This window comes from Pseudophryne corroboree, chromosome 4 (genome assembly GCF_028390025.1).
Source record: "Pseudophryne corroboree isolate aPseCor3 chromosome 4, aPseCor3.hap2, whole genome shotgun sequence".
Taxonomy (NCBI): domain Eukaryota; kingdom Metazoa; phylum Chordata; class Amphibia; order Anura; family Myobatrachidae; genus Pseudophryne; species Pseudophryne corroboree.
In genome coordinates, this window is record NC_086447.1 from 245,251,003 (window position 1) to 245,278,073 (window position 27,071).

The 27,071-nt window shown below is 48.6% G+C and overlaps 1 protein-coding gene across 2 annotated transcripts in view; it reads left to right on the forward strand.

Moving 5' to 3' along the window:
* ATR (ATR serine/threonine kinase) overlaps positions 1-27,071 on the forward strand; it is a 449,883-nt gene that overhangs the window by 44,650 nt on the left and 378,162 nt on the right. For both annotated transcript variants that reach the window (XM_063915996.1, XM_063915997.1), the window contains exon 3: positions 23,104-23,253. In XM_063915996.1, the coding sequence (XP_063772066.1) occupies positions 23,104-23,253 (150 nt within the window). The remainder of the gene's footprint in view (positions 1-23,103; positions 23,254-27,071) is intronic.

The window sequence follows — 27,071 nt, forward strand, 5'->3', positions numbered from 1 at the left end:
AACCGTCAGGGCGGAACAAGGAGCAGAGCGGCGATGGCGGAGGCCACAAGAGTTCTCCGCTGGGCGGAAAAACACGCGAGCGCTCTGTCAGCAGTCTTCCTTCCGGGCGTGGACAACTGGGAAGCAGACTTCCTCAGCAGACACGATCTCCATCCAGGAGAGTGGGCTCTTCATCAAGAGGTATTTGCAGAAGTGACAAGGCGTTGGGGAATTCCTCACATAGACATGATGGCGTCTCGCCTCAGCAAGAAGCTTCCGAGGTTCTGTTCCAGGTCAAGGGACCCCCAAGCCAGTGCAGTGAACGCCCTGGTAACTCCGTGGGTGTTTCAGTCGGTATATGTGTTCTCTCCACTTCCTCTCATTCCGAAAGTGTTGAGGATCATAAGACGAACAAGGGTTCCGGCAGTACTCGTCGTTCCAGATTGGCCACGGAGGGCCTGGTATCCGGATCTTCAGGAATTGCTCATAGAAGATCCTTGGCCACTTCCTCTCAGAGAGGACCTGTTACTGCAGGGGCCATGCGTATTTCAGGACTTACCGTGGCTGCGTTTGACGGCGTGGAGGTTGAACGCCAAATCCTAGCTCGAAAGGGTATTCCCGGGGAAGTCATCCCCACTCTCCTTAAGGCTAGAAAGGAGGTCACGGCGAAGCATTATCACCGTATTTGGAGAAAATATGTGTCATGGTGTGAAGCCAGGAAAGCTCCTGCGGAGGAGTTTCAGGTGGGTCGTTTCCTCCATTTTTTTGCAGGCAGGCGTGGATGCAGTCCTGAAATTAGGTTACATCAAAGTGCCGATTTTGGCTTTATCTATTTTCTTTCAAAAAGAATTGGCCGCCCTTCTAGAAGTTCAGACTTTCGTGAAGAGAGTGCTGCATATCCATCCTCAGTTTGTGGCACCGTGGGATCTTGATGTGGTGTTACAGTTTCTTATGTCTCTCACTGATTTGAACCTTTGCGAAAGGTTGTTTTGAAATTTCTCACTTGGAAAGTGGTCATGCTTTTGGCCTTGGCGTCCACCAGATGGGTGTCTGAATTGGCGGCTTTGTCTCACAAGAGCCCATATTTGATTTTCCATGTGGATAGAGCGGAATTGAGGACTCGTCAACAATTTCTGCCGAAGGTGGTTTCTTCGTTTCACATAAATCAACCTCTTGTGGTACCTGTGGCTACGGATGCCGTGGCGGTGCCAAAAATCTCTCGATGTTGTAAGAGCTTTGAAGATTTATGTCGCCAGAACGGCTCTTGTTAGGAAAACGGAGGCTCTATTTGTCCTGTATGCTTCCAACAAGATTGGAAATCCTGCTTCCAAGCAGACTATTGCGCGCTGGATTTGTAATACGATTCAGCACGCTCATTCTACGGCTGGATTGCCGTTGCCGAAGTCGGTGAAGGCCCATTCTACCAGGAAGGTGGGCACATCTTGGGCGGCTGCCCGAGGGGTCTCGGCACTTCAGCTTTGCCGAGCGGCTACGTGGTCGGGTTCAAACACTTTTGCTAAATTCGACAAGTTTGATACCCTGGCTGATGAGGACCTCGTGTTTGCTCAATCGGTGCTGCAGAGTCGTCCGCACTCTCCCGCCCGGTCTGGAGCTTTTGTACAGACCCCATGGTCCTTTTGGAGTCCCCAGCATCCTCTAGGACGTAAGAGAAAATATGCTTTTAATACTTACCGGTAAATCCTTTTCTCTAACGTCCTAGTGGATGCTGGGGACTCCGTAAGGACCATGGGGAATAGACGGGCTCCGCAGGAGACAGGGCACTCTAAGAAAGAATTAGGACTACTGGTGTGCACTGGCTCCTCCCTATATGCCCCTCCTCCAGACCGCAGTTAGAATCTGTGCCCGGACGGAGCTGGGTGCATTTTAGTGAGCTCTCCTGAGCTTGCTAATAAGAAAGTATTTTGTTAGGTTTTTTATTTTCAGAGAGATCTGCTGGCAACAGGCTCTCTGCTACGTGGGACTGAGGGGAGAGAAGCAGCCCTACTCACTGAAGATAGGTCCTGCTTCTTAGGCTACTGGACACCATTAGCTCCAGAGGGATCGTACACAGGATCGCACCCTTGGTCGTCCGATCCCGGAGCCGCGCCGCCGTCCCCCTCGCAGAGCCAGACCAGCTATTGCGTCAGCATGGATGTGCAGTGCTGCCGCTGCGTGGTCAGATTCCCTGTCAGAAAATATTGACACCCTAGACAGGGACACTATTCTGCTAACCATAGAGCATATAAAAGACTCAGTCTTATACATGAGAGATGCACAGAGGGAGATCTGCCGGCTGGCATCTAAAATAAGTGCATTGTCCATTTCTGCTAGGAGAGGCTTATGGACTCGCCAGTGGACAGGGGATGCAGATTCAAAAAGGCACATGGAAGTTTTGCCTTATAAGGGTGAGGAGTTATTTGGGGATGGTCTCTCGGACCTAGTTTCCACATCAACTGCTGGGAAGTCAGCATTTTTACCCCATGTTCCCTCACAGCCTAAAAAGGCGCCGTTTTATCAGGTACAGTCCTTTCGGACTCAGAAAAACAGGCGTGGAAAAGGCGGGTCCTTTCTGTCCAGAGGCAGAGGTAGGGGAAAAAGGCTGCAACAAACAGCAGGTTCCCAGGACCAAAAGTCCTCCCCTGCTTCTTCCAAGTCCGCCGCATGACGGTGGGGCTCCACAGGCGGAGCCAGGTACGGTGGGGGGCCGCCTCAAAAATTTCAGCGATCAGTGGGCTCGCTCACAGGTGGATCCCTGGATCCTGCAAATAGTATCTCAAGGGTACAAACTGGAATTCGAGGCGTCTCCACCCCACCGGTTCCTAAAATCTGCCTTGCCGATTACTCCTTCAGACAGGGAGGCTGTGCTAGCGGCAATTCACAAGCTGTATTCCCAGCAGGTGATAATCAAGGTGCCCCTACTTCAACAAGGACGGGGTTACTATTCCACACTGTTTGTGGTACCGAAACCGGACGGTTCGGTGAGACCCATTTTAATTTTGAAATCCTTGAACACATACATAAAAAAATTCAAGTTCAAGATGGAATCGCTCAGGGCGGTTATTGCAAGCCTGGACGAGGGGGATTACATGGTATCCCTGGACATCATGGATGCTTACCTGCATGTCCCCATTTACTATCCTCACCAGGAGTACCTCAGATTTGTGGTACAGGATTGCCATTACCAATTCCAGACGCTGCCGTTTGGACTCTCCACGGCACCGAGGGTGTTTACCAAGGTAATGGCGGAAATGATGATACTCCTTCGAAGAAAGGGAGTTTTAATTATCCCGTACTTGGACGATCTCCTAATAAAGGCGAGGTCCAAGGAGCAGTTGTTGGTGGGAGTAGCACTATCTCAGGAGGTGCTACACCAGAACGGTTGGATTCTGAATATTCCAAAATCACAGCTGGTTCCGACGACACGTCTACTGTTCCTGGGTATGATTCTGGATACAGTCCAGAAAAAAGTGTTTCTCCCGGAGGAGAAAGCCAAGGAGCTGTCATCTCTAGTCAGAGACCTCCTGAAACCAAAACAGGTATCGGTGCATCACTGCACGCGGGTCCTGGGAAAGATGGTGGCTTCTTACGAAGCAATTCCTTTCGGCAGGTTCCATGCCAGAATTTTTCAGTGGGACCTGTTGGACCAATGGTCCGGATCGCATCTTCAGATGCATCGCCTGATAACCCTGTCTCCAAGAACCAGGGTGTCTCTGCTGTGGTGGCTGCAGAGTGCTCATCTTCTAGAGGGCCGCAGATTCGGCATACAGGACTGGGTCCTGGTGACCACGGATGCTAGCCTTCGAGGCTGGGGGGCAGTCACACAGGGAAGAAACTTCCAAGGACTATGGTCGAGTCAGGAGACTTCCCTACACATAAATATTCTGGAACTAAGGGCCATTTACAATGCCCTAAGTCAGGCAAAATCCCTGATTCTACACCAGCCGGTACTGATCCAGTCAGACAACATCACGGCAGTCGCCCATGTAAATCGACAGGGCGGCACAAGAAGCAGGATGGCAATGGCAGAAGCCACAAGGATTCTCCGATGGGCGGAAAATCACGTACTAGCACTGTCAGCAGTGTTCATTCCGGGAGTGGACAACTGGGAAGCAGACTTTCTCAGCAGGCACGACCTCCACCCGGGAGAGTGGGGACTTCATCCAGAAGTCTTCACGCTGATTGTAAATCGATGGGAACGGCCACAGGTGGACATGATGGCGTCCCGCCTAAACAAAAAACTAGAGAGATATTGCGCCAGGTCAAGGGACCCTCAGGCGATAGCTGTGGACGCTCTAGTGACACCGTGGGTGTACCAGTCAGTTTGTGTTCCCTCCTCTGCCTCTCATACCAAGGGTACTGAGAATAATAAGAAGGAGAGGAGTAAGAACAATACTCGTGGTTCCGGATTGGCTAAGACGAGCGTGGTACCCGGAACGTCAAGAGATGATCTCAGAGGACCCATGGCCTCTGCCGCTCAGACAGGACCTGCTGCAGCAGGGGCCCTGTCTGTTCCAAGACTTACCGCGGCTGCGTTTGACGGAATGGCGGTTGAACGCCGGATCCTGAAGGAAAAGGGCATTCCGGAGGAAGTCATTCCTACGCTGATTAAAGCCAGGAAAGATGTAACTGCAAAGCATTATCACCGCATATGGCGGAAATATGTTGCTTGGTGTGAGGCCAAAAAGGTCCCAACAGAGGAATTTCAACTAGGTCGATTTCTGCATTTCCTACAAGCAGGAGTGACTATGGGCCTGAAATTAGGCTCCATTAAGGTACAGATCTCTGCTCTGTCGATTTTCTTCCAGAAAGAACTAGCTTCACTACCTGAAGTTCAGACTTTTGTGAAAGGAGTGCTGCATATTCAGCCCCCGTTTGTGCCTCCAGTGGCACCTTGGGATCTCAACGTGGTGTTGAGTTTCTTAAAATCACATTGGTTTGAGCCACTTAAAACCGTGGATCTAAAATATCTCACGTGGAAAGTGGTCATGTTATTGGCCTTGGCTTCAGCCAGGCGGGTGTCAGAATTGGCAGCTTTGTCATGTAAAAGCCCTTATCTGATTTTCCATATGGATAGGGCGGAATTGAGGACTCCTCCCCAGTTTCTCCCTAAGGTGGTATCAGCTTTTCACTTGAACCAACCTATTGTGGTGCCTGCGGCTACTAGGGACTTGGAGGATTCCAAGTTACTGGACGTAGTCCGGGCCTTGAAAATTTATGTTTCCAGGACGGCTGGAGTCAGGAAAACTGACTCGCTATTTATCCTGTATGCACCCAACAAACTGGCTGCTCCTGCTTCTAAGCAGACTATTGCTCGCTGGATTTGTAGCACAATTCAGCTGGCGCATTCTGCGGCTGGACTGCCGCATCCTAAATCAGTAAAAGCCCATTCCACAAGGAAGGTGGGCTCTTCTTGGGCGGCTGCCCGAGGGGTCTCGGCTTTACAACTTTGCCGAGCTGCTACTTGGTCAGGGGCAAACACGTTTGCAAAATTCTACAAATTTGATACCCTGGCTGAGGAGGACCTTGAGTTCTCTCATTCGGTGCTGCAGAGTCATCCGCACTCTCCCGCCCGTTTGAGAGCTTTGGTATAATCCCCATGGTCCTTTCGGAGTTCCCAGCATCCACTAGGACGTCAGAGAAAATAAGATTTTACTCACCGGTAAATCTATTTCTCGTAGTCCGTAGTGGATGCTGGGCGCCCATCCCAAGTGCGGATTGTCTGCAATACTTGTACATAGTTATTGTTAACTAAAGGGTTATTGTTGAGCCATCTGTTGAGAGGCTCAGTTGTTTTCATACTGTTAAACTGGGTATAGTATCACGAGTTATACGGTGTGATTGGTGTGGCTGGTAGGAGTCTTACCCGGGATTCAAAATCCTTCCTTATAGTGTCAGCTCTTCCGGGCACAGTGTCCTAACTGAGGCTTGGAGGAGGGTCATAGTGGGAGGAGCCAGTGCACACCAGGTGACCTAAAAGCTTTCTTTAGTTGTGCCCAGTCTCCTGTGGAGCCGCTATTCCCCATGGTCCTTTAGGAGTTCCCAGCATCCACTACGGACTACGAGAAATAGATTTACCGGTGAGTAAAATCTTATTAATACAGCAGCTACTGGGTAAACACTAAGTTACTGTGTAATTCCTGGATTATATAGCGCTGGGGTGTGTGCTGGCATACTCTCTCTATGTCTCTCCAAAAGGCCTTGTTGGGGTTCTGTCCTCAAATAGAGCATCCCCTGTGTGTGTGGTGTGTCGGTACGATTGTGTCGACATGTTTGACGAGGAAGGCTATGTGGAAGCAGAGCAGGTGCAGTTGAATGTGGTGTCTCCGCCGACGGCGCCGACACCTGATTGGATGGATATGTGGAAGGTGTTAAATGATAATGTAAACTCCTCGCATAAAAGGTTGGATAAAGCTGAAGCCTTGGGACAGTCAGGGTCTCAACCCATGCCTGATCCTACAGCGCAGAGGCCGTCAGGGTCTCAGAAGCGCCCACTATCCCAGATTGTTGACACAGATATCGACACGGACTCTGACTCCAGTGTCGATGACGATGATGCAAAGTTGCAGCCTAAAATGGCTAAAGCCATCCGCTACATGATTATAGCAACGAAGGATGCATTGCCCATTTCAGAGGTAAACCCTGTCCCTGACAAGAGGATTTATATGTTTGGGGAAAAAAGGCAAGAAGTGACTTTTCCCCCTTCACATTAGTTAAATGAGTTATGTGAAAAAGCTTGGGATTCTCCTGATAGGAAAGTGCAGATTCCCAAACGGTTGCTAATGGCGTATCCTTTCCCGCCAACGGACAGGATACGCTGGGAATCCTCCCCTAGAGTAGACAAAGCTTTGACACGCTTATCTAAGAAGGTGGCCCTGCCGTCACAGGATACGGCCTCCCTAAAGGATCCTGCGGATAGGAAGCAGGAAGGTATCCTGAAGTCTGTTTATACACATTCCGGTACCATGCTGAGGCCGGCAATTGCGTCGGCCTGGATGTGTAGTGCTGTAGCGGCATGGACAGATACTCTGTCTGAGGAACTGGATACCTTGGACAAGGATACTATTTTACTGACCCTGGGGCATAGAAAGGACGCTGTCCTATATATGAGGGATGCCCAGAGGGACATTTGCCTACTGGGCTCTAGAATAAATGCAATGTCGATTTCTCTGACGTCCTAGTGGATGCTGGGAACTCCGTAAGGACCATGGGAAATAGACTGGCTCCGCAGGAGACTGGGCACTCTTAAAAGAAAGATTAGGTACTATATCTGGTGTGCACTGGCTCCTCCCTCTATGCCCCTCCTCCAGACCTCAGTTAGAATCTGTGCCCGGCCAGAGCTGGATGCACTTAGTGGGCTCTCCTGAGCTCACTAGAAAAGAAAGTATTTGTTAGGTTTTTTATTTTCAGTGAGATCTGCTGGCAACAGACTCACTGCTACGAGGGACTGAGGGGAGAGAAGCAAACCTACCTGCTTGCAGCTAGCTTGTGCTTCTAAGGCTACTGGACACCATTAGCTCCAGATGGATCGAACACCGGGCCCGACCTCGATCGTCCGGAGCCGCGCCGCCGTCCCCCTTGCAGAGCCAGAAGACGGAAGATAAAGATGAAAAACGGCGGCTGAAGACTCCTGTCTTCATTAAGGTAGCGCACAGCACTGCAGCTGTGCGCCATTGCTCCCATAGCACACCACACACTCCGGTCACTGTTGGGTGCAGGGCGCTGGGGGGGGGGGCACCCTGGGCAGCAATTAGTTTACCTTTTGGCACAAATAGCACATAATACAGTGTATAACACTGTATATGTGCAAAACTCCCGCCATTAACATTATAAAAAGCGGGAGAAGCCCACCGCTGAAGGGGCGGGGCTTTCTTCCTCAGCACAGCCAGCGCCATTTTCTCTTCACAGCTCCGCTGGAAGGACGCTCTCCCCTGCAGTATCCAGTACAACAAGGGTAAAAAAGAGAGGGGGGGCACATAAATTTAGTCGCAAATTGGTTTTAATAAGCAGCTATTGGGAAAAATCACTCAGTATAGTGATAATCCCTGTGTTATATAGCGCTGTGGTGTGTTCTGGCATACTCTCTCTCTGTCTCCCCAAAGGACTTTGTGGGGTCCTGTCCTCAGTCAGAGCATTCCCTGTGTGTGTGCGGTGTGTCTGTACGGCTGTGTCGACATGTTTGATGTGGAGGGCTACGTGGATGCGGAGCAGGAGCCGATAAGTGTGATGTCGCCCCCTATGGGGCCGACACCGGAGTGGATGGATATGTGGAGGGTATTAACCGACAGTGTCAACTCTTTACATAAAAGGTTTGATGACGTAACAGCCTTGGGACAGCCGGCATCTCAGCCCGCGCCTGCCCAGGCGTCTCAGAGGCCATCAGGGGCTCAAAAACGCCCGCTAGCTCAGATGGCAGACACAGATGTCGACACGGAGTCTGACTCCAGTGTAGACGAGGATGAGACAAATGTACAGTCCACAAGGGCCATCCGATGCATGATTACGGCAATGAAAAATGTGTTGCACATTTCTGACATTAACCCGGTTACCACTAAAAAGGGTATTATGTTTGGGGAGAAAAAGCAGCCAGTGACTTTTCCCCCATCTGATGAATTAAATGAATTGTGTGAAGAAGCGTGGTGTTCCCCTGATAAGAAACTAGTGATTTCTAAGAGGTTATTGATGGCGTACCCTATCCCGCCAACGGATAGGTTACGCTGGGAGACATCCCCTAGGGTGGACAAGGCGCTCACACGATTATCTAAAAGGGTGGCACTGCCGTCTCAGGATACGGCCGCCCTAAAGGAGCCTGCAGATAGAAAGCAGGAGGCTATCCTGAAGTCTGTATATACACACTCAGGTACTATACTGAGACCTGCTATTGCTTCAGCATGGATGTGTAGTGCTGCAGCAGCATGGTCTGATACCCTGTCAGACAACATTGATACCCTCGACAGGGATGCTATTTTGCTAACCATAGAGCATATAAAGGACGTTGTCTTGTATATGAGGGATGCACAGAGGGACATTTGCCGGCTGGCATCTAGAATTAATGCAATGTCCATTTCTGCCAGGAGAGTATTATGGACTCGGCAGTGGACAGGTGATGCTGATTCTAAAAGGCACATGGAGGTTTTGCCTTATAAGGGTGAGGAATTGTTTGGGGACGGTCTCTCGGACCTCGTATCCACAGCAACAGCTGGGAATTCGACTTTTTTACCTCAGGTTTCCTCACAGCCTAAGAAAGCACCGTATTATCAAGTATAGTCCTTTCGGCCTCAGAAAGGCAAGCTGGTCAGAGGCGCATCCTTTCTGCCCAGAGGCAGGGGTAGAGGGAAAAAGCTGCACCAGACAGCCAGTTCCCAGGAACAAAAATCCTCCCCTGCTTCCACTAAGTCCACCGCATGACGCTGGGGCTCCACAGGTGGAGCCAGGTGCGGTGGGGGCGCGTCTCCGGAACTTCAGCGACCAGTGGGTTCGCTCACAGGTGGATCTCTGGGTTCTACAAGTGGTATCTCAGGGATACATGCTGGAGATCGAGACGTCTCCCCCTCGCCTTTACCTCAAATTAGCCTTGCCAGCGGAAGGGAGGTAGTGCTGGCGGCTATTCACAAGCTGTACCTTCAGCAGGTGATAGTCAAAGTTCCCCTCCTTCAACAGGGACGGGGTTACTATTCCACAATGTTTGTGGTACCGAAACCAGACTGTTCGGTGAGACCCATTCTAAATTTGAAATCCTTGAACACTTATGTAAGGAAGTTCAAGTTCAAAATGGAATCGCTCAGGGCGGTTATTGCAAGCCTGGAAGAGGGGGATTTTATGGTGTCGCTGGACATCAAGGACGCTTATCTGCATGTCCCCATTTACCCACCTCACCAGGAGTACCTCAGGTTTGTGGTACAGGACTGTCATTACCAATTCCAGACGTTGCCGTTTGGTCTGTCCACGGCACCGAGGGTATTTACCAAGGTAATGGCCGAAATGATGATACTCCTTCGGAAGAAGGGAGTTATAATTATCCCGTACTTGGACGATCTCCTTATAAAGGCGAGGTCCAAGGAGCAGTTGTTAGTCAACGTAGCACTATCTCGGGAAGTGCTGCAACAGCACGGCTGGATTCTGAATATCCCAAAGTCGCAGCTGATTCCTGCGACGCGTCTGCTGTTCTTGGGCATGATTCTGGACACAGAATAGAAGAAGGTGTTTCTCCCAGTGGAGAAGGCCCAGGAATTGTCATGTCTGGTCAGGGACCTCCTGAAATCAAAACAGGTGTCGGTGCATCACTGCACGCGAGTCCTGGGAAAGATGGTAGCTTCTTACGAAGCAATTCCCTTCGGCAGGTTCCATGCAAGGATCTTTCAGTGGGATCTGTTAGACAAGTGGTCCGGATCGCATCTTCAGATGCGTCGGCTAATCACCCTGTCCCCGAGGGCCAGGGTGTCTCTGCTGTGGTGGCTGCAGAAGGCTTATCTTCTCGAGGGCCGCAGATTCGGCATACAGGACTGGGTCCTGGTGACCACGGATGCAAGCCTCCGAGGTTGGGGGGCAGTCACTCAGGGAAGAAACTTCCAAGGGCGGTGGTCAAGTCAGGAGACTTGTCTGCACATCAATATCCTGGAACTAAGGGCCATATACAACGCCCTGAGTCAAGCGGAGCCTCTGCTTCGCAACCAACCGGTGCTGATTCAGTCAGACAACATCACCGCAGTGGCTCATGTAAACCGCCAGGGCGGCACAAGAAGCAGGGTGGCGATGGCGGAAGCCACCAGAATTCTTCGTTGGGCGGAGAATCGCGTGCAAGCACTGTCAGCAGTGTTCATTCCGGGAGTGGACAACTGGGTAGCAGACTTCCTCAGCAGGCACGACCTCCACCCGGGAGAATGGGGACTTCATTAAGAAGTCTTCACACAGATTACAAATCGATGGGAACTGCCACAGGTGGACATGATGGCATCCCGCCTCAACAAAAAGCTACAAAGGTATTGCGCCAGGTCAAGAGACCCTCGGGCGGTAGCTGTGGACGCTCTAGTAACACCGTGGGTGTTCCAGTCGGTCTATGTGTTTCCTCCTCTTCCTCTTATACCCAAGGTGCTGAGAATCGTGAGAAAAAGAGGAGTGAGAACAATACTCATTGTTCCGGATTGGCCAAGAAGGACTTGGTACCCGGAACTGCAAGAAATGCTCACAGAGGACCCATGGCCTCTGCCTCTCAGACAGGATCTGTTGCAACAAGGGCCCTGTCTGTTCCAAGACTTACCGCGGCTGCGTTTGACGGCATGGCGGTTGAGCGCCGGATCCTAGCGGAAAAAGGCATTCCGGATGAAGTTATTCCTACGCTGATAAAGGCTAGGAAGGACGTGACAGCAAAACATTATCACCGTATATGGCGAAAATATGTTGCTTGGTGTGAGGCCAGGAAGGCCCCTACAGAGGAATTCCAGCTGGGCCGGTTCCTGCACTTCCTACAGTCAGGAGTGACTATGGGCTTAAAATTAGGGTCCATAAAGGTCCAGATTTCGGCCCTATCCATTTTCTTTCAAAAGGAACTGGCTTCACTTCCTAAGGTTCAGACATTTGTAAAGGGAGTGCTGCATATTCAGCCCCCTTTTGTGCCACCAGTGGCACCTTGGGATCTTAACGTGGTGTTGAGTTTCCTGAAATCTCACTGGTTTGAGCCACTTAAGACCGTGGAGCTAAAGTATCTCACGTGGAAAGTAGTCATGCTATTGGCCTTATCTTCGGCTAGGCGTGTGTCAGAATTGGCGGCTTTGTCATGTAAAAGCCCCTATCTGGTTTTCCATATGGACAGGGCAGAATTACGGACTCGTCCGCAATTTCTGCCGAAGGTGGTGTCATCTTTTCATTTGAACCAACCTATTGTGGTGCCTGCGGCTACTCGTGACTTGGAGGATTCCAAGTTGCTAGATGTAGTCAGGGCTTTGAAGATTTGTGTAACCAGAATGGCTGGAGTCAGGAAAACTGACTCGCTGTTTATCCTGTATGCATCCAACAATCTGGGTGCTCCTGCTTCAAAGCAAACTATTGCTCGCTGGATCTGTAACACGATTCAGCAAGCTCATTCTGCGGCTGGCTTACCGCATCCAAAATCAGTGAAAGCCCATTCCACAAGGAAGGTGGGCTCTTCTTAGGCGGCTGCCCGAGGGGTCTCGGCATTACAGCTTTGCCGAGCAGCTACTTGGTCGGGTTCAAACACTATTGCAAAATTCTACAAGTTTGATACCCTGGCTGAGGAGGACCTTGTGTTTGCCCATTTGGTGCTTCAGAGTCATCCGCACTCTCCCGCCCGTTTGGGAGCTTTGGTATAATTCCCATGGTCCTTACGGAGTCCCCAGCATCCACTAGGACGTTAGAGAAAATAAGATTTTACTCACCGGTAAATCTATTTCTCGTAGTCCGTAGTGTATGCTGGGCGCCCGTCCCAAGTGCGGACTTCTTCTGCAATACTTGTATATAGTTATTGCTTAATTAAGGGTTATGTTATGTTGGCATCCGTTTGTTGATGCTCTGTTGTTGTTCATACTGTTGACTGAGTATGTTATCACAAGTTATACGGTGTGATTGGTGTGGCTGGTATGAGTCTTACCCTGGATTCCAAAATCCTTTCCTTGTAATGTCCGCTCTTCCGGGCACAGTTTCCTTAACTGAGGTCTGGAGGAGGGGCATAGAGGGAGGAGCCAGTGTACGCCAGTAGTCCTAATTCTTTCTTAGAGTGCCCTGACTACTGCGGAGCCCGTCTATTCCCCATGGTCCTTACGGAGTCCCCAGTATCCACTACGGACTACGAGAAATAGATTTACCGGTGAGTAAAATCTTATTTTCTCCTAGTCCGTAGAGGATGCTGGGCGCCCATCCCAGTGCGTACTGTTACTTGCAGTTGTATTGTTAGTTGTTGTTTTCGGTTACACGAAGGTTGTGTATCGGTTATGTTCATCTTATTGCTGTTTTTCGTTCATACTGTTATCTGGTTTTCCTGGTAATCCAGTTGTACGGTGTGTTGTGGTGTGAGCTGGTATGTATCTCACCCTTAGTTTAACAAAAATCCTTTTCCTCGAAATGTCCGTCTCCCTGGGCACAGTTCCTATAACTGGCGTCTGGAGGAGGGGCATAGAGGGAGGAGCCAGGTCACACCCAGTAAAAGTCTTTTAGTGTGCCCATGTCTCCTGCGGATACCGTCTATACCCCATGTTCCTTTTGGAGTCCCCAGCATCCTCTACGGACTAGGAAAAAAGGATTTACCAGTAGTTATTAAAATCCTATTTTTTTTTTATGTGTTTTAACACTAATCCTAATCCTCCCCCCTGGTGCCTAGCCTAATTGTCCCATTCTGCAGCCTAACCTTAATCCTCTGCCAAGTGCATAACCTTAACCGTCTCCTCTGACAGTCTAACCCTACCCCAAGTGCCTAACCCTAACAATCATGAAAAACTGTGTGTCGGTAGAATCTTTATTGTCCAATCTCCTTGTTGATGACTGACGTGAAGATTCTGGCTAAAATATTGGCTACCAGGCTGAGTTCGGTGGTCTTGCAGGTGATTCATGAGGATCAAATGGGGTTCATGCCGGGCCGATCCACATTACCCAATCTACGTAAACTGTATACTTATTTGCAGTCGCCTCGTGAAGACTCCTGCTTCTCCGTTATTGTTTCTCTTGATGCTGCTAAAGCATTTTATTCGGTGGAGTGGGGGTTCTTGTGGGGGGTACTGGGTAGGTTTGGCATTGGACCTAATTTTATAAAATGGGTCAAGTTGTTATATGCTGCACCCACAGCTAGGGTCTCGGTGAATGGTTATGTCTCCACGGGCTTTTCCCTACAGAGGGGTACGAGACAGCGATGCCCTCTGTCTCCAATCCTCTTCGTGCTTGCCGTTGAACCACTGGCTGCTTTTTTTAGGGCCTCCCCGCGGGTGGCGGGCTTCCGGCTGTGGGACAGGACAGACAAAATTTCTCTTTATGCAGATGATATTCTTTCTCTTACGTCCTAGAGGATGCTGGGGTCCATATTAGTACCATGGGGGTATAGACGGGTCCACCAGGAGCCATTGGCACTTTAAGAGTTTAACAGTGTGGGCTGGCTGCTCCCTCTATGCCCCTCCTACCAGACTCTGTTTAGAAAATGTGCCCGGAGGAGCCGGTCACAGCTAGGGAAGCTCTACAGAGCTTCTTTAGTAAAAGTTTTTTTAGAGTTTGTTATTTTACAGGGAGGCTGCTGGCAACATCCTCCCTGCATCGAGGGACTGAGGGGGGGGGGTGTAGTGTCCGCCCTGCGGGATCTGAGCCACTGTCTCCGCTGACTGGACACTGAGCTCCAGAGGGGATAGATCACTCTCCGCCACATGGGAACGCTTACCCCGGCAGCATGCCGTCACCCCCTTGCAGAGCTAAAATGTGGCGAGTGAGTCATCGGTTCCCTGGCAAGCGGGAAGCCGATGTGAAGATGGCGGCTACAGGGTAGGGAGCACAGCACTGACTGCGCTCCGGGGGCTCAGCGGTACATGGTGCAGCGCTGTGAGGGGCGCCCTGAGCCGGCGTCTTAACCCTACACTGACCAAAAAGCCTGTCGGGGTCCTCTGATCTCAGCCAGCACAAAATCCTCAGGCCAGTATAATCTTGGAAGAGCGGGAAGACCGCGCCATTAAGGGGGCGGAGCTTCTCAGAGCGGACCCATCAGCGTTCAGCGCCATTTTCCTGCCTGCAAACACGCTGCCTGTGAAGAGCAGTCCCTCCAGAGCAACTCCAGCTATCTGTACTGTACCAGGGGGTTGTAGAAGGGAGGGGAGGCTGTGTATAGACTGTGTCACCTATTAAGGGACACAGTCAACGCTGGTTAAGGGTCTACCTATATAGCGCTGTGTGAGGGTTGGCTCCAATCTCTGTGTCTCTGTGCCATTCTTGGGGGGGAAAGTCTGTCTGCCCTGTACCCTGTGTGTATGTGGGGTGTGCAAGCAAACATGTCTAGAGACTCTCTCCTATGCTGCAGAGGATATATTTTCTCAGGAAGATCCCATCCCATGTAATCAGGATTGCACTTTTGTAGCGCAGATCCCGGCTAGGTATCCGGAGTGGCTAGCCTCTCTTAGGGGGACTATTTCTCAGATTTCTGAAAGGGTTGCAAGGACTGAGCATGCAACTCAGGTATGGCAGTCCTCTATGGCAGTATGGTCCGATACTGCTCCCTCGTGGCCCCCTGCGGTACATTCTCACAAACGTGCTCTTGCCCAAATTATGCAGGATGACACGGATACCGATTCTGACACAGCAGACTGTGATGGGGATGTGTCAAGGGGGACTGCATCACTTGCTAGGGGGGTTCAGTTGATGATTGAGGCCATGCGGTGTGTGTTTTAAATATTTCTGATACACCTCCTGAGCAGGTTGAGTAGGCTTTTTTCACAGACAGTAAGAAAGCACCTCTCACCTTCCCTGCTTCTAAGGAATTAAATGCCATTTTTGAAAAGGCCTGGGAAAACCCGGAAAATTCCAGATCCCTAAAAGGGTTCTGGTTGCTTTTCCCTTCCCGTAGGACGATAGAAAAATATGGGAGTCCCCTCCTATAGTTGACGCCTCTGTTTCCAGGCTGTCAAAACAAGTGGTTTTGCCTGTCCCGGGATCTACCGCGTTGACCTGGTGGATCGCAATGTGGATGCTACGCTCAAATCCATATACACGGCTTCAGGGGCGATACTGCGGCCTACTATTGCCTGTGCATGGATTTCAAAAGCAATAGCAAAGTGGTTGATCACTCTGCAGGAGGACTTGACTACGATGGATAAAGGTGACGTTGATTTGTTTTTACGTAACATACAGGATTCTGCAGGGTTTCTGGTGGAATCCATGAAGGATCTGGGTTCCATGGCTGCGGGGATCTCCTCCATGTCCGTCTCGGCTTGCAGGGGTCTCTGGCTGCGCCAATGGTCTGCGGACGCGGAATCCAGGAGTGTGGAGAGCCTACCCTACACAGCTCCGGCTCTGGGGAGGTGCTGGATGCGTGGATTGCCACAACTACAGCGGGTAAGTCTCCTTTTCTCCCCTCAGCTGCACCTGCTATGAAGAAGCCTTTTTCTCCCAACACGTCACAGTCCTTTTTGCCCACTAGGACTAGAAAGAACAAGCCCTCTCACACCTTCTTTAGAGGTGGTCGTGCCAAATCCAAAAAGCCTGCTCCCGCAGGTTCCCAGGACCAAAAGCCTGCTTCTTGTGCCTCAAAGTCCTCAGCATGATGGTGGACTGCACAGCCTGGAAGTAGGTCAGGTGGGAGCGAGACTTCGGCATTTCAGCCACGCCTGGGTGTCGTCCAGCCTGGATACAGGATATCGTGTCCCGGGGCTACAGGCTGGAGTTTCTCCCACCTCACCAATTCTTCAAATCAGGCTTGCCGGCTTTGCCGGCAGACAGAGCTATTTTATTGGACGCTATACGAAAATTGGTATTGTCGGAGGTCATTGTTCCAGTTCCACCTCATCAGTTGAACAAAGGTTACTATTCAAACCTTTTTGTGGTACCGAAGCCTACTGGTCAGGCCAATTCTGAACTTGAAATCATTGAACCCTTATCTCAGGGACTTCAAATTCAAAATGGAGTCTCTGCGAGCGGTTATCTCAGGACTCACGGAGGGGGAATTCCTGGTGTCTCTGGACATCAAGGATGCGTACCTCCACATTCCCATTTGGTCGCCGCATCAGGCTTACCTCAGGTTTGCACTGTTAGACGATCGCTATCAGTTTCAGGCACTGCCATTCGGTCTCTCCACAGCACCGAGGATTTTCACCAAGGTGATGGCAGAGATGATGGTTCTCTTCGGCAAGCAGGGGGTGAACATAATTCTGTATCTGGACGACCTGCTGATCAAGGCATCGTCTAGGGAGAAGTTGTTAAGATCTATTGCTCTCACGATGCATCTGCTCAAGGAGCACGGTTGGATCCTGTACCTTCCAAAGTCTCATCTGGAGCCGACAAGGAGGCTATCTTTCCTGGGGATGATCCTCGACACGGAGGTGCAGAGGGTGTTTCTATCGGTGGAGAAAGCGTTGGTGCTTCAAACGATGGTCCGGGATGTCTTGAACCCGGCCGGGTATCGGTTCATCATCTTCTGGGGAAGATGGTTTCCTCCTACGAGGCTCTGCAGTACGTAAGGTTTCATACTCGGTCCTTTCAACTGGATCTTTTGGACCAGTGGTCGGGATTTCACCTACATATGCACCAGAGGATACGTCTGTCGCCGAAAGCAAGGATTTCGCTCCACTGGTGGCTACAACTTCCTCATCTTCTGGAGGGCTGAAGGTTCGGAGTTCAGGACTGGATCCTTCTAACCACCTTCTAATCCTTCTAATCTAAGAGGTTGGGGAGCAGTCGCTCAAGGGGAAACCTTCCAAGGAAGGTGGTCAAGTGAGGAATCCCTTCCGATAAACATCCTGGAGCTAAGAGCCGCATACAACGGCCTTCTTCAAGCGGCACACCTTCTAAAGGATCGGGCTGTCCAGGTGCAGTCGGACAATGTGACCACAGTGGCCGACGTAAACCGACAAGGCGGAACGAAGAGCAGGGCTGCAATATCAGAGGTGACAAGAATCCTCCTCTGGGCAGAAAGGCACGCTGTAGCGATGTCCGCAATCTTCATTCCGGGAGTAGAAGCGGACTTCCTTGGCAGACACAATCTCCATCCAGGAGAGTGGGGCCTTCACCCGTAGGTGTTCGAGGAGGTAACCAGTTGGTGGGAGGTTCCTCACATAGACATGATGGCGTCCCGCCTCAACAAGAAGCTGCGGAGGTACTGTTCCAGGTCGAGAGACCCACAAGCAGTGGACGCACTGGTAACACCGTGGGTGTTCCAGTCAGTGTATGTGTTCCCTCCACTTCCTCTCATTCCAAGAGTTCTACAGCTTCTAGAAAGAACAAAGGTTCTGGCAATCCTCATTGCTCCAGACTTGGCAAGGAGGGCTTGGTACGCGAATCTACTGGATCTCCTGCTGGAAGATCCAACTCCTCTGCCTCTTCGGGAGGATCTTCTACTACAGGGGCCATTCTCTTATCAAGACTTACCACGGCTACGTTTGACGGCATGGCAGTTGAGTGCCAGATCTTAGCTCGGAAGGGTATTCCGAGCGTAGTTATTCCTACCCTGATACAGGCTAGGAAAGGGGTAACGTCTAAACATTGCCATTGAATTTGGAAAAAATGTGTCTTGGTGTGAATCTAAGAAGTTTCCTGTGGTGGTGTTTCAGCTTAGACGGTTTCTCCTTTTCCTGCGAGCAGGTGTGGATTTGGGCCTGAGATTGGGCTCCATCAAGGTCCAGATTTCGGCCTTATCCATTTTCTTCCAGAAACACTTGGCTGTCCACCCTGAGGTTCAGACCTTTCTGAATGGGGTTCGGCACATCCAACGGCACTATGGGATCTGGATGTGGTGTTGCAGTTCCTGCAATCTGATTGGTTTGAGCCTCTACACGAGGCTGAAATCAAGTTTCTCACATGGAAGGCGGTAACTTTGTTGGCCTTGGCTTCTGCTCGACGTGTGTCGGAATTGGGGGCTTTGTCCTGTAAAAGTCCCCATCTGGTCTTCCGTGAAGATAGGGCGGAACTCTGAACTCGTCCACAGTTCCTTCCTAAGGTTGTGTCGGCTTTTCATATCAACCAACCTATTGTGGTGCCAGTGGCTACTGACTCCTCAATTGCTTCAAAGGCCTTGGATGTTGTGAGGACTTTGAAGATTTAATTTATGTGAAGAGGACTGCTCGTCTCAGGAAATCTGACTCTCTGTTTGTCCTCTATGATCCCAAGAACATTGGGTTTCCTGCTTCTAAGCAGTCGATTTCTCGCTGGATCAGGTTCACCATCCAGCATGCCTATTCTACGGCAGGATTTTCGTGTCCAAAATCGGTTAAGGCCCACTGTACTCGTACTCGTAAAGTGGGTTCTTCCTGGGCAGCTGGCCGGGGTGTCTCGGCCTTACAGCTTTGCCGAGCAGCTACTTGGTCTGGTTCGAACACGTTTGCTAAGTTTTACAAGTTCGGTACTTTGGCCTCTGATGACCTCAAGTTTGGTCAAGCAGTTCTGCAGGAGCCTACGCTCTCTCCCTCCCGTTCTGGGAGCTTTGGTACATCCCCATGGTACTAATATGGACCACAGCATCCTCTAGGACGTAAGAGAAAATAGGATTTTAATTACTTACCGGCAAATCCTTTTCTCTTAGTTCGTAGAGGATGCTGGGCACCTGCCCAGCGCTTCTTTATTTTGCAGTGGTTATTTGGTTCAGTACTACCTGGTTCCTAGGTAAGTTCTGTGTTCGTTCCTGTTTCATTACTATTTCAGCTGTTGCTGAGTTCTCCAGTCTGTTGGCCGGATTTGCCTTGTTGTGTGAGCTGGTATGAATCTCGCCACTATCTTTGTATTTCCTTCTGTCGAAGTATGTTGTATCCTCGGGCACAGTTTCTAGACTGAGTCTGGTAGGAGGGGCATAGAGGGAGGAGCCAACCCACACTGTTAAACTCTTAAAGTGCCAATGGCTCCTGGTGGGCCCGTCTATACCCCCATGGTACTAATATGGATCCCAGCATCCTCTACGGACTACTAGAAAAGGATTTACCGGTAGGTAATTAAAATTCTATATATATATATATATATATATATATATATATATATATATCTGACTACCCCAATACTATGCATTCTGTTTTGGATGTTGTTAATACCTTTGGGGGATTTTCCGGTTTGTCCATAAATTGGGATAAATCCTGTATCCTTCCTTTTCGTGGTCTCTGTCCTGCCACCCGTGTGGGGGCCTCCCGTTCCTCTGGGTGGATTCTTTTAAATACTTAGGTGTTTGGATAACTAATCAACCTTCACAATTCCCTGCCCTAAATTTACAACCACAAATGGATTATTTACGTTCCTGTGTTAAAACATGGGGAAAATTCCCACTCCCCGTTACAGGTAGGATTAATCTTATCAAAATGGTCGCATTACCCAAACTGCTCTACATTCTGCAACACTCCCCTGAAAATATTTGATAAAATCAATAGTCTTTTATCTTCCATAGTTTGGGCTAATCGTAGGCCTAGAATAATATTAGATACCCTCACAAGGTCTCGCGATTCTGGTGGACTTGCTCACCCTAACTTTTTAAGTTGTATTACATGGCAGCCCAATTCCTTGGGTCACTGACTGATGGGAACACTTTGATATCCACATATCCATAATACACACTGAGGAAGCCGCCGACAGCACAAGAAGGCGGAGAAAAGCGTATGTGGAGAGGATAGAGTGAGTCTATAGCCGGCCGGCTAAGCTACTGTGAAAGCATACTCTGTTTGTTGGCTTACTAATTAACTAACTGACTCGGCATCCGGATACCCGGACCCCAGTGCTACGGGGGAATAGGGAGTGCGCTCCCCGATCTGAGTATTGTCATAGCCACTATTTCATCCAGAGACAGCTCCGTGACCCTAGTGCTAAAGGGAAGGACATTTACAACTTGCTTTAACTGCATTAACAACTGCTGCTTCGCTGATTTGTGGCTTAGGGGACAGTTGCTAAATCATGACTGCTAATCAGTTTAACCCCGCAGACACAATTGTGTTATAAGACTAAATTACCAGCCTCCAGCTGCTACGAAATAACTACTACGCATATAGGAGAAGTTGTTGTACATTGCAGGGACGCCTGCAATAGTACAGGAGTCACCTATAAGTAGGTTTCACATTTAGTGTTCTAATCATGTGTGCACGGTATTTTTATTAATTGTGTGTTATAGAGATATTGAAGCTCTTTTTTAGTATTTTTAGGATTTGTGTAAAAACCGGCCGGTGAGTGTAATAATTGTCTATCAATTAATTATTTATTGAGAGATTCAATAAAATCCTGATTTGGATGTTAAGCGCAGTTCCAGTTTTTTTTTGTTTTTGTTTGTTCCATTAAAGTGGGGGTAGAAGAACCAAGCCCCAGGGACGTGCGGCTAGCATTTCATTAAAACAATAGCGCCCAATTCTGTGTTTTCACTTTGATATCCCAGCTGCTTCTCTATGCTCAGACAGGCCTCACACCAACACAGCTATTGTTGTGCGACAATGTAACTGTTCTTAATATGCCACTGGTTAAACAAGCTATTTTGATATGGAGACGCGTGCACTGTATGATGCAGGGAGAGGGGTGGGACCCCGACACCCCTTAGACCCACACTCGTACCTTTTGCAAATTTGCTTCCTTGCAGGTGGGATTGGTGTGGGGATGTTGGGGTATACTATCCATTGGTCACTTATATGCTTTGTGCACTTTAAAATCATTTGACTAGTTGCGTACTGACTTTAATTTACCTACCGATATCTTCAGCTCCGACATGCCTGCGTGTCTCAGTTTGGTACTGCACCTGCCTCTTATTCAGACTTCTGCTCGTGCGCTTTTAATGTCCATTGGAACTGCTAGGACCATTTCCGCTCTCTACTCTGCTCGGTGCCCATCATACTGATTCTCTCCCTGTTCTTAAAACTAAATGGGAGGCTGATCTGGGACCCCTTTCCCCAAATGATTGGGATATAGCCCTGGGAGCTTCTTGTTCAGCAACTACATCTGCCCGTTTTCAACAAATACACTTATATATACTACATCGTGTTTATGTTACTTTTGACCAAGTCCATATCGACAATTTAATTGTCGACTTATTGGCAGTGTACCATCATTTGTCGACCTACAGTATTGATTATCTATCTATTTACTATCTATCTTCCATCTGATACCGTCTATATCAGCTGGTCGGCTGCACATCCCCAGTCTATGGCCAGCTTCATATGGGTTTATGTCATGTCATATACCTTCAACTGTGCAAATGTTTTATTTTCTGTTAGCTACTGTAGTAAGTATTAGAAGTATTCTTGAACAGTGCTGGTCATTCTGGCTGGTCACAAAGAGAATATAGCAAGCTCTTAGATTTCCTATCAGAAGATATTATGTATAATTACTGCTACACCCAGGGTATTATAGCTTACATTGGTAGATCTATGTGCTCTTCCTGAGTACCCAGGTCTGTGTCCAAATTGTCCTATTCGACCGGTCTGTCGTTAAATTGAATTAACCGTATGCAGGCCCAATTACTGTGGTCAACCATTGACTGTACAAACTAGCAGATCATGATTACAGGGAAAACTGTTTCTCTGCCAATTCCTATTCAATTTAATGCGAGATTGGCAGACATTCTGAGTTTGTACATGATACTTGATTTGTCCGGAACAGAGGTATTCAACTTGTAGCCCTCCAGCTTCTGTGGAACTAAACATCCCAAAATGCCCAGCCATAGTTTTTGCATGCCCTAACAGCAAAATTATGGTAGGGCATGCTGGAATGGCTAGTTCTACTGCAGCTGGTAGGCTAGAACAGTGATTCTTAACTTTAGTCCTCAAGTGTCATGGGGGCAGATGTATTAAGCCTGGAGAAGGGATAAAGAAGTGATAAGCGCAAGGTGATAACGCACCTGCCAATCATTACGGATTTGCAAAATGACCGTTAGGAGGTGACTAGCTGGTGCGTTATCACCTTCCACTTATCACTTCTGCAGACTTAATACATCTGCCCCAATGCTTGTGGATTTCAAGTGCAATGATTTGTGGATTACTGTAATCATGCACAGGTGAGTGCATCTATTTTGCTTGGTCAGTAGTTCTCCCACCTGCTTCCACAGACAGAAATCCTCAAAACATGACCTTTTGGGGGTACAATACTTGTGGGTTGCAGTGACAAAATAAATGATGCATCGTTCAGAAAATTGCCTTGCATAACAGGCTAACATACCGTAGGACATTATTTATACAGCTACACAAGCAGTATTGCCCTGCAGATACCAGTTAGAATTGAATGAAACCAGACTAGTACGTTTCAGGTACTAAGAGATACAGATCCATGTTTATCATGTTGCAGAGTTTAGATATACAATTGATTTGGGTTATTATAATTGTAGGTGCTAAATGACTGGGTTAGTGCAATGCCCTGAAAGAGAGCCTGGAAAGGATATGCTGCAATAAAGTCACACCAAGCTATAAAAACATTCAATACAATACATTAAGGAATCTGGTCTCTGTGCCTCGTGAATAATTTCTTTATTCATTTTTGTTTTCTGTTAAGTTGCTGTGGAGCTATTGAAGAATATTGAATCTCAGCCAAGTTCAGTAATGCTGCTAGACTTCATTCATCACATCATGAAGTCATCGCCTCGTATGTTTGTAAACTCCATTACCAGCTGTCAGACTAGTAAACCTGACTGCAGCTGTATAGGTAAGTTGCCCAACAAAAGGCACACTATTAGTGTATTGCTGAGATTTAATGCTGTAGGTAGGTTTGTATGTTTTGGCAGGAGTGACTACTGTTTGTAAACTTCCCCAATAACCCTTCCTTGTTATCACTTACTGTCCTAATTTTCTGTTATTCCTGATATTGACAGTAGTAAGCCAATCAGTCTGGCTGGAGGGAGGATTAAGCAGAGGGAAAAATTAGTGAAAGATTGAGCCCAGACAGTGTTGTTTGGGTGAGGTCTCAGAGCATCCCTGGTGCTTTGTTCAGGGTCTCTCATGAGATGAGTTGAGGGCAGGGGCGGCGACAGGGGCGGGAAATGGGGACACTTGTACTGGGCCACAAGGATCAGAGGGGCCCCAAGGATCTGCAGCTTAGTGCCTGGAAGGGATGTATGTTTGGGGAGAAAAAGCAGCCAGTGACTTTTCCCCCATCTGATGAGTTAAATGAATTGTGTGAAGAAGCGTGGTGTTCCCCAGATAAGAAATTAGTGATTTCTAAGAGGTTACTAATGGCGTACCCTTTCCCGCCAACGGACAGGTTGCGTTGGGAAACATCCCCTAGGGTGGACAAGGCGCTCACACGCTTATCAAAAAAGGTGGCACTGCTGTCTCAGGATACGGCCACCTTAAAGGAGCCTGCAGATAGAAAGCAGGAGGCTATCCTGAAGTCTGTGTATACACACTCAGGTACTATACTGAGACCTGCAATTGCTTCAGCATGGATGTGTAGCGCTGCAGCTGCTTGGTCTGATACCCTGTCAGATAACATTGATTCCCTTGACAGGGATACTATTTTGCTAACCATAGAGCATATTAAAGACGTAGTCTTATATATGAGGGATGCACAGAGGGACATTTGCCGGCTGGCATCTAGAATTAATGCAATGTCCATTTCTGCCAGGAGAGTATTATGGACTCGGCAGTGGACAGGTGATGCTGATTCTAAAAGGCACATGGAGGTTTTGCCTTATAAGGGTGAGGAATTGTTTGGGGACGGTCTCTCGGACCTCGTATCCACAGCAACAGCTGGGAAGTCGACTTTTTTACCTCAGGTTCCCTCACAGCCTAAGAAAGCACCGTATTATCAAGTACAGTCCTTTCGGCCTCAGAATGGCAAGTGGGTCAGAGGCGCGTCCTTTCTGCCAAGAGGCAGGGGTAGAGGGAAAAAGCTGAATCAGAGAGCCAGTTCCCAGGAACAAAAATCCTCCCCTGCTTCCACTAAGTCCACCGCATGACGCTGGGGCTCCACAGGTGGAGCCAGGTGCGGTGGGGGCGCATCTCCGGAACTTCAGCGACCAGTGGGTTCGCTCACAGGTGGATCTCTGGGTTCTACAAGTGGTATCTCAGGGATACAAGCTGGAGTTCGAGGCGTCTCCCCCTCGCCGTTACCTCAAATCGGCCTTGCCAGCTGCTCCCAAGGAAAGGGAGGTAGTACTGGCGGCAATTCACAAGCTGTACCTTCAGCAGGTGATAGTCAAAGTTCCCCTCCTTCAACAGGGACGGGGTTACTATTCCACAATGTTTGTGGTACCGAAACTAGAGATGAGCGCCTGAAATTTTTCGGGTTTTGTGTTTTGGTTTTGGGTTCGGTTCCGCGGCCGTGTTTTGGGTTCGAACGCGTTTTGGCAAAACCTCACCGAATTATTTTTGTCGGATTCGGGTGTGTTTTGGATTCGGGTGTTTTTTTCCAAAAACACTAAAAAACAGCTTAAATCATAGAATTTGGGGGTCATTTTGATCCCAAAGTATTATTAACCTCAAAAACCATAATTTACACTCATTTTCAGTCTATTCTGAATACCTCACACCTCACAATATTATTTTTAGTCCTAAAATTTGCACCGAGGTCGCTGTGTGAGTAAGATAAGCGACCCTAGTGGCCGACACAAACACCGGGCCCATCTAGGAGTGGCACTGCAGTGTCACGCAGGATGTCCCTTCCAAAAAACCCTCCCCAAACAGCACATGACGCAAAGAAAAAAAGAGGCGCAATGAGGTAGCTGTGTGAGTAAGATTAGCGACCCTAGTGGCCGACACAAACACCGGGCCCATCTAGGAGTGGCATTTTTGTTCTCCATATTTTAATAGGCACAACTAAAAGGCACCTCAGGTAAACAATGGAGATGGATGGATTGGATACTAGTATACAATTATGGACGGGCTGCCGAGTGCCGACACAGAGGTAGCCACAGCCGTGAACTACCGCACTGTACTGTGTCTGCTGCTAATATATAGACTGGTTGATAAAGAGATAGTATACTCGTAACTAGTATGTATGTATAAAGAAAGAAAAAAAAAACCACGGTTAGGTGGTATATACAATTATGGACGGGCTGCCGAGTGCCGACACAGAGGTAGCCACAGCCGTGAACTACCGCACTGTACTGTGTCTGCTGCTAATATATAGACTGGTTGATAAAGAGATAGTATACTCGTAACTAGTATGTATGTATAAAGAAAGAAAAAAAAACCACGGTTAGGTCACTGGTATATACAATTATGGACGGGCTGCCGAGTGCCGACACAGAGGTAGCCACAGCCGTGAACTACCGCACTGTACTGTGTCTGCTGCTAATATATAGACTGGTTGATAAAGAGATAGTATACTCGTAACTAGTATGTATGTATAAAGAAAGAAAAAAAAACCACGGTTAGGTCACTGGTATATACAATTATGGACGGGCTGCCGAGTGCCGACACAGAGGTAGCCACAGCCGTGAACTACCGCACTGTACTGTGTCTGCTGCTAATATATAGACTGGTTGATAAAGAGATAGTATACTCGTAACTAGTATGTATGTATGTATAAAGAAAGAAAAAAAAACCACGGTTAGGTGGTATATACAATTATGGACGGGCTGCCGAGTGCCGACACAGAGGTAGCCACAGCCGTGAACTACCGCACTGTACTGTGTCTGCTGCTAATATATAGACTGGTTGATAAAGAGATAGTATACTCGTAACTAGTATGTATGTATAAAGAAAGAAAAAAAAACCACGGTTAGGTCACTGGTATATACAATTATGGACGGGCTGCCGAGTGCCGACACAGAGGTAGCCACAGCCGTGAACTACCGCACTGTACACTGGTTGATAAAGAGATAGTAGTATACTCGTAACAACTAGTATGACTGACTATGACGGTATAAAGAATGAAAAAAAAACCACGGTTAGGTGGTATATATTATAATACAATTATGGATGGACGGACTGCCTGCCGAGTGCCGACACAGAGGTAGCCACAGCCGTGAACTACCGCACTGTACACTGGTTGATAAAGAGATAGTAGTATACTCGTAACAACTAGTATGACTGACTATGACGGTATAAAGAATGAAAAAAAAACCACGGTTAGGTGGTATATATTATAATACAATTATGGATGGACGGACTGCCTGCCGACTGCCGACACAGAGGTAGCCACAGCCGTGAACTACCGCACTGTACACTGGTTGATAAAGAGATAGTAGTATACTCGTAACAACTAGTATGACACTATGACGGTATAAAGAATGAAAAAAAAACCACGGTTAGGTGGTATATATTATAATAATACAATTATGGATGGACGGACTGCCTGCCGACTGCCGACACAGAGGTAGCCACAGCCGTGAACTACCGCACTGTACACTGGTTGATAAAGAGGTAGTAGTATACTCGTAACAACTAGTATGACTATGACGACGGTATAAAGAAAGAAAAAAAAATACCACGGTTAGGTGGTATATAATTATACAATTATGGATGGACGGACTGCCTGCCGAGTGCCGACTGCCGACACAGAGGTAGCCACAGCCGTGA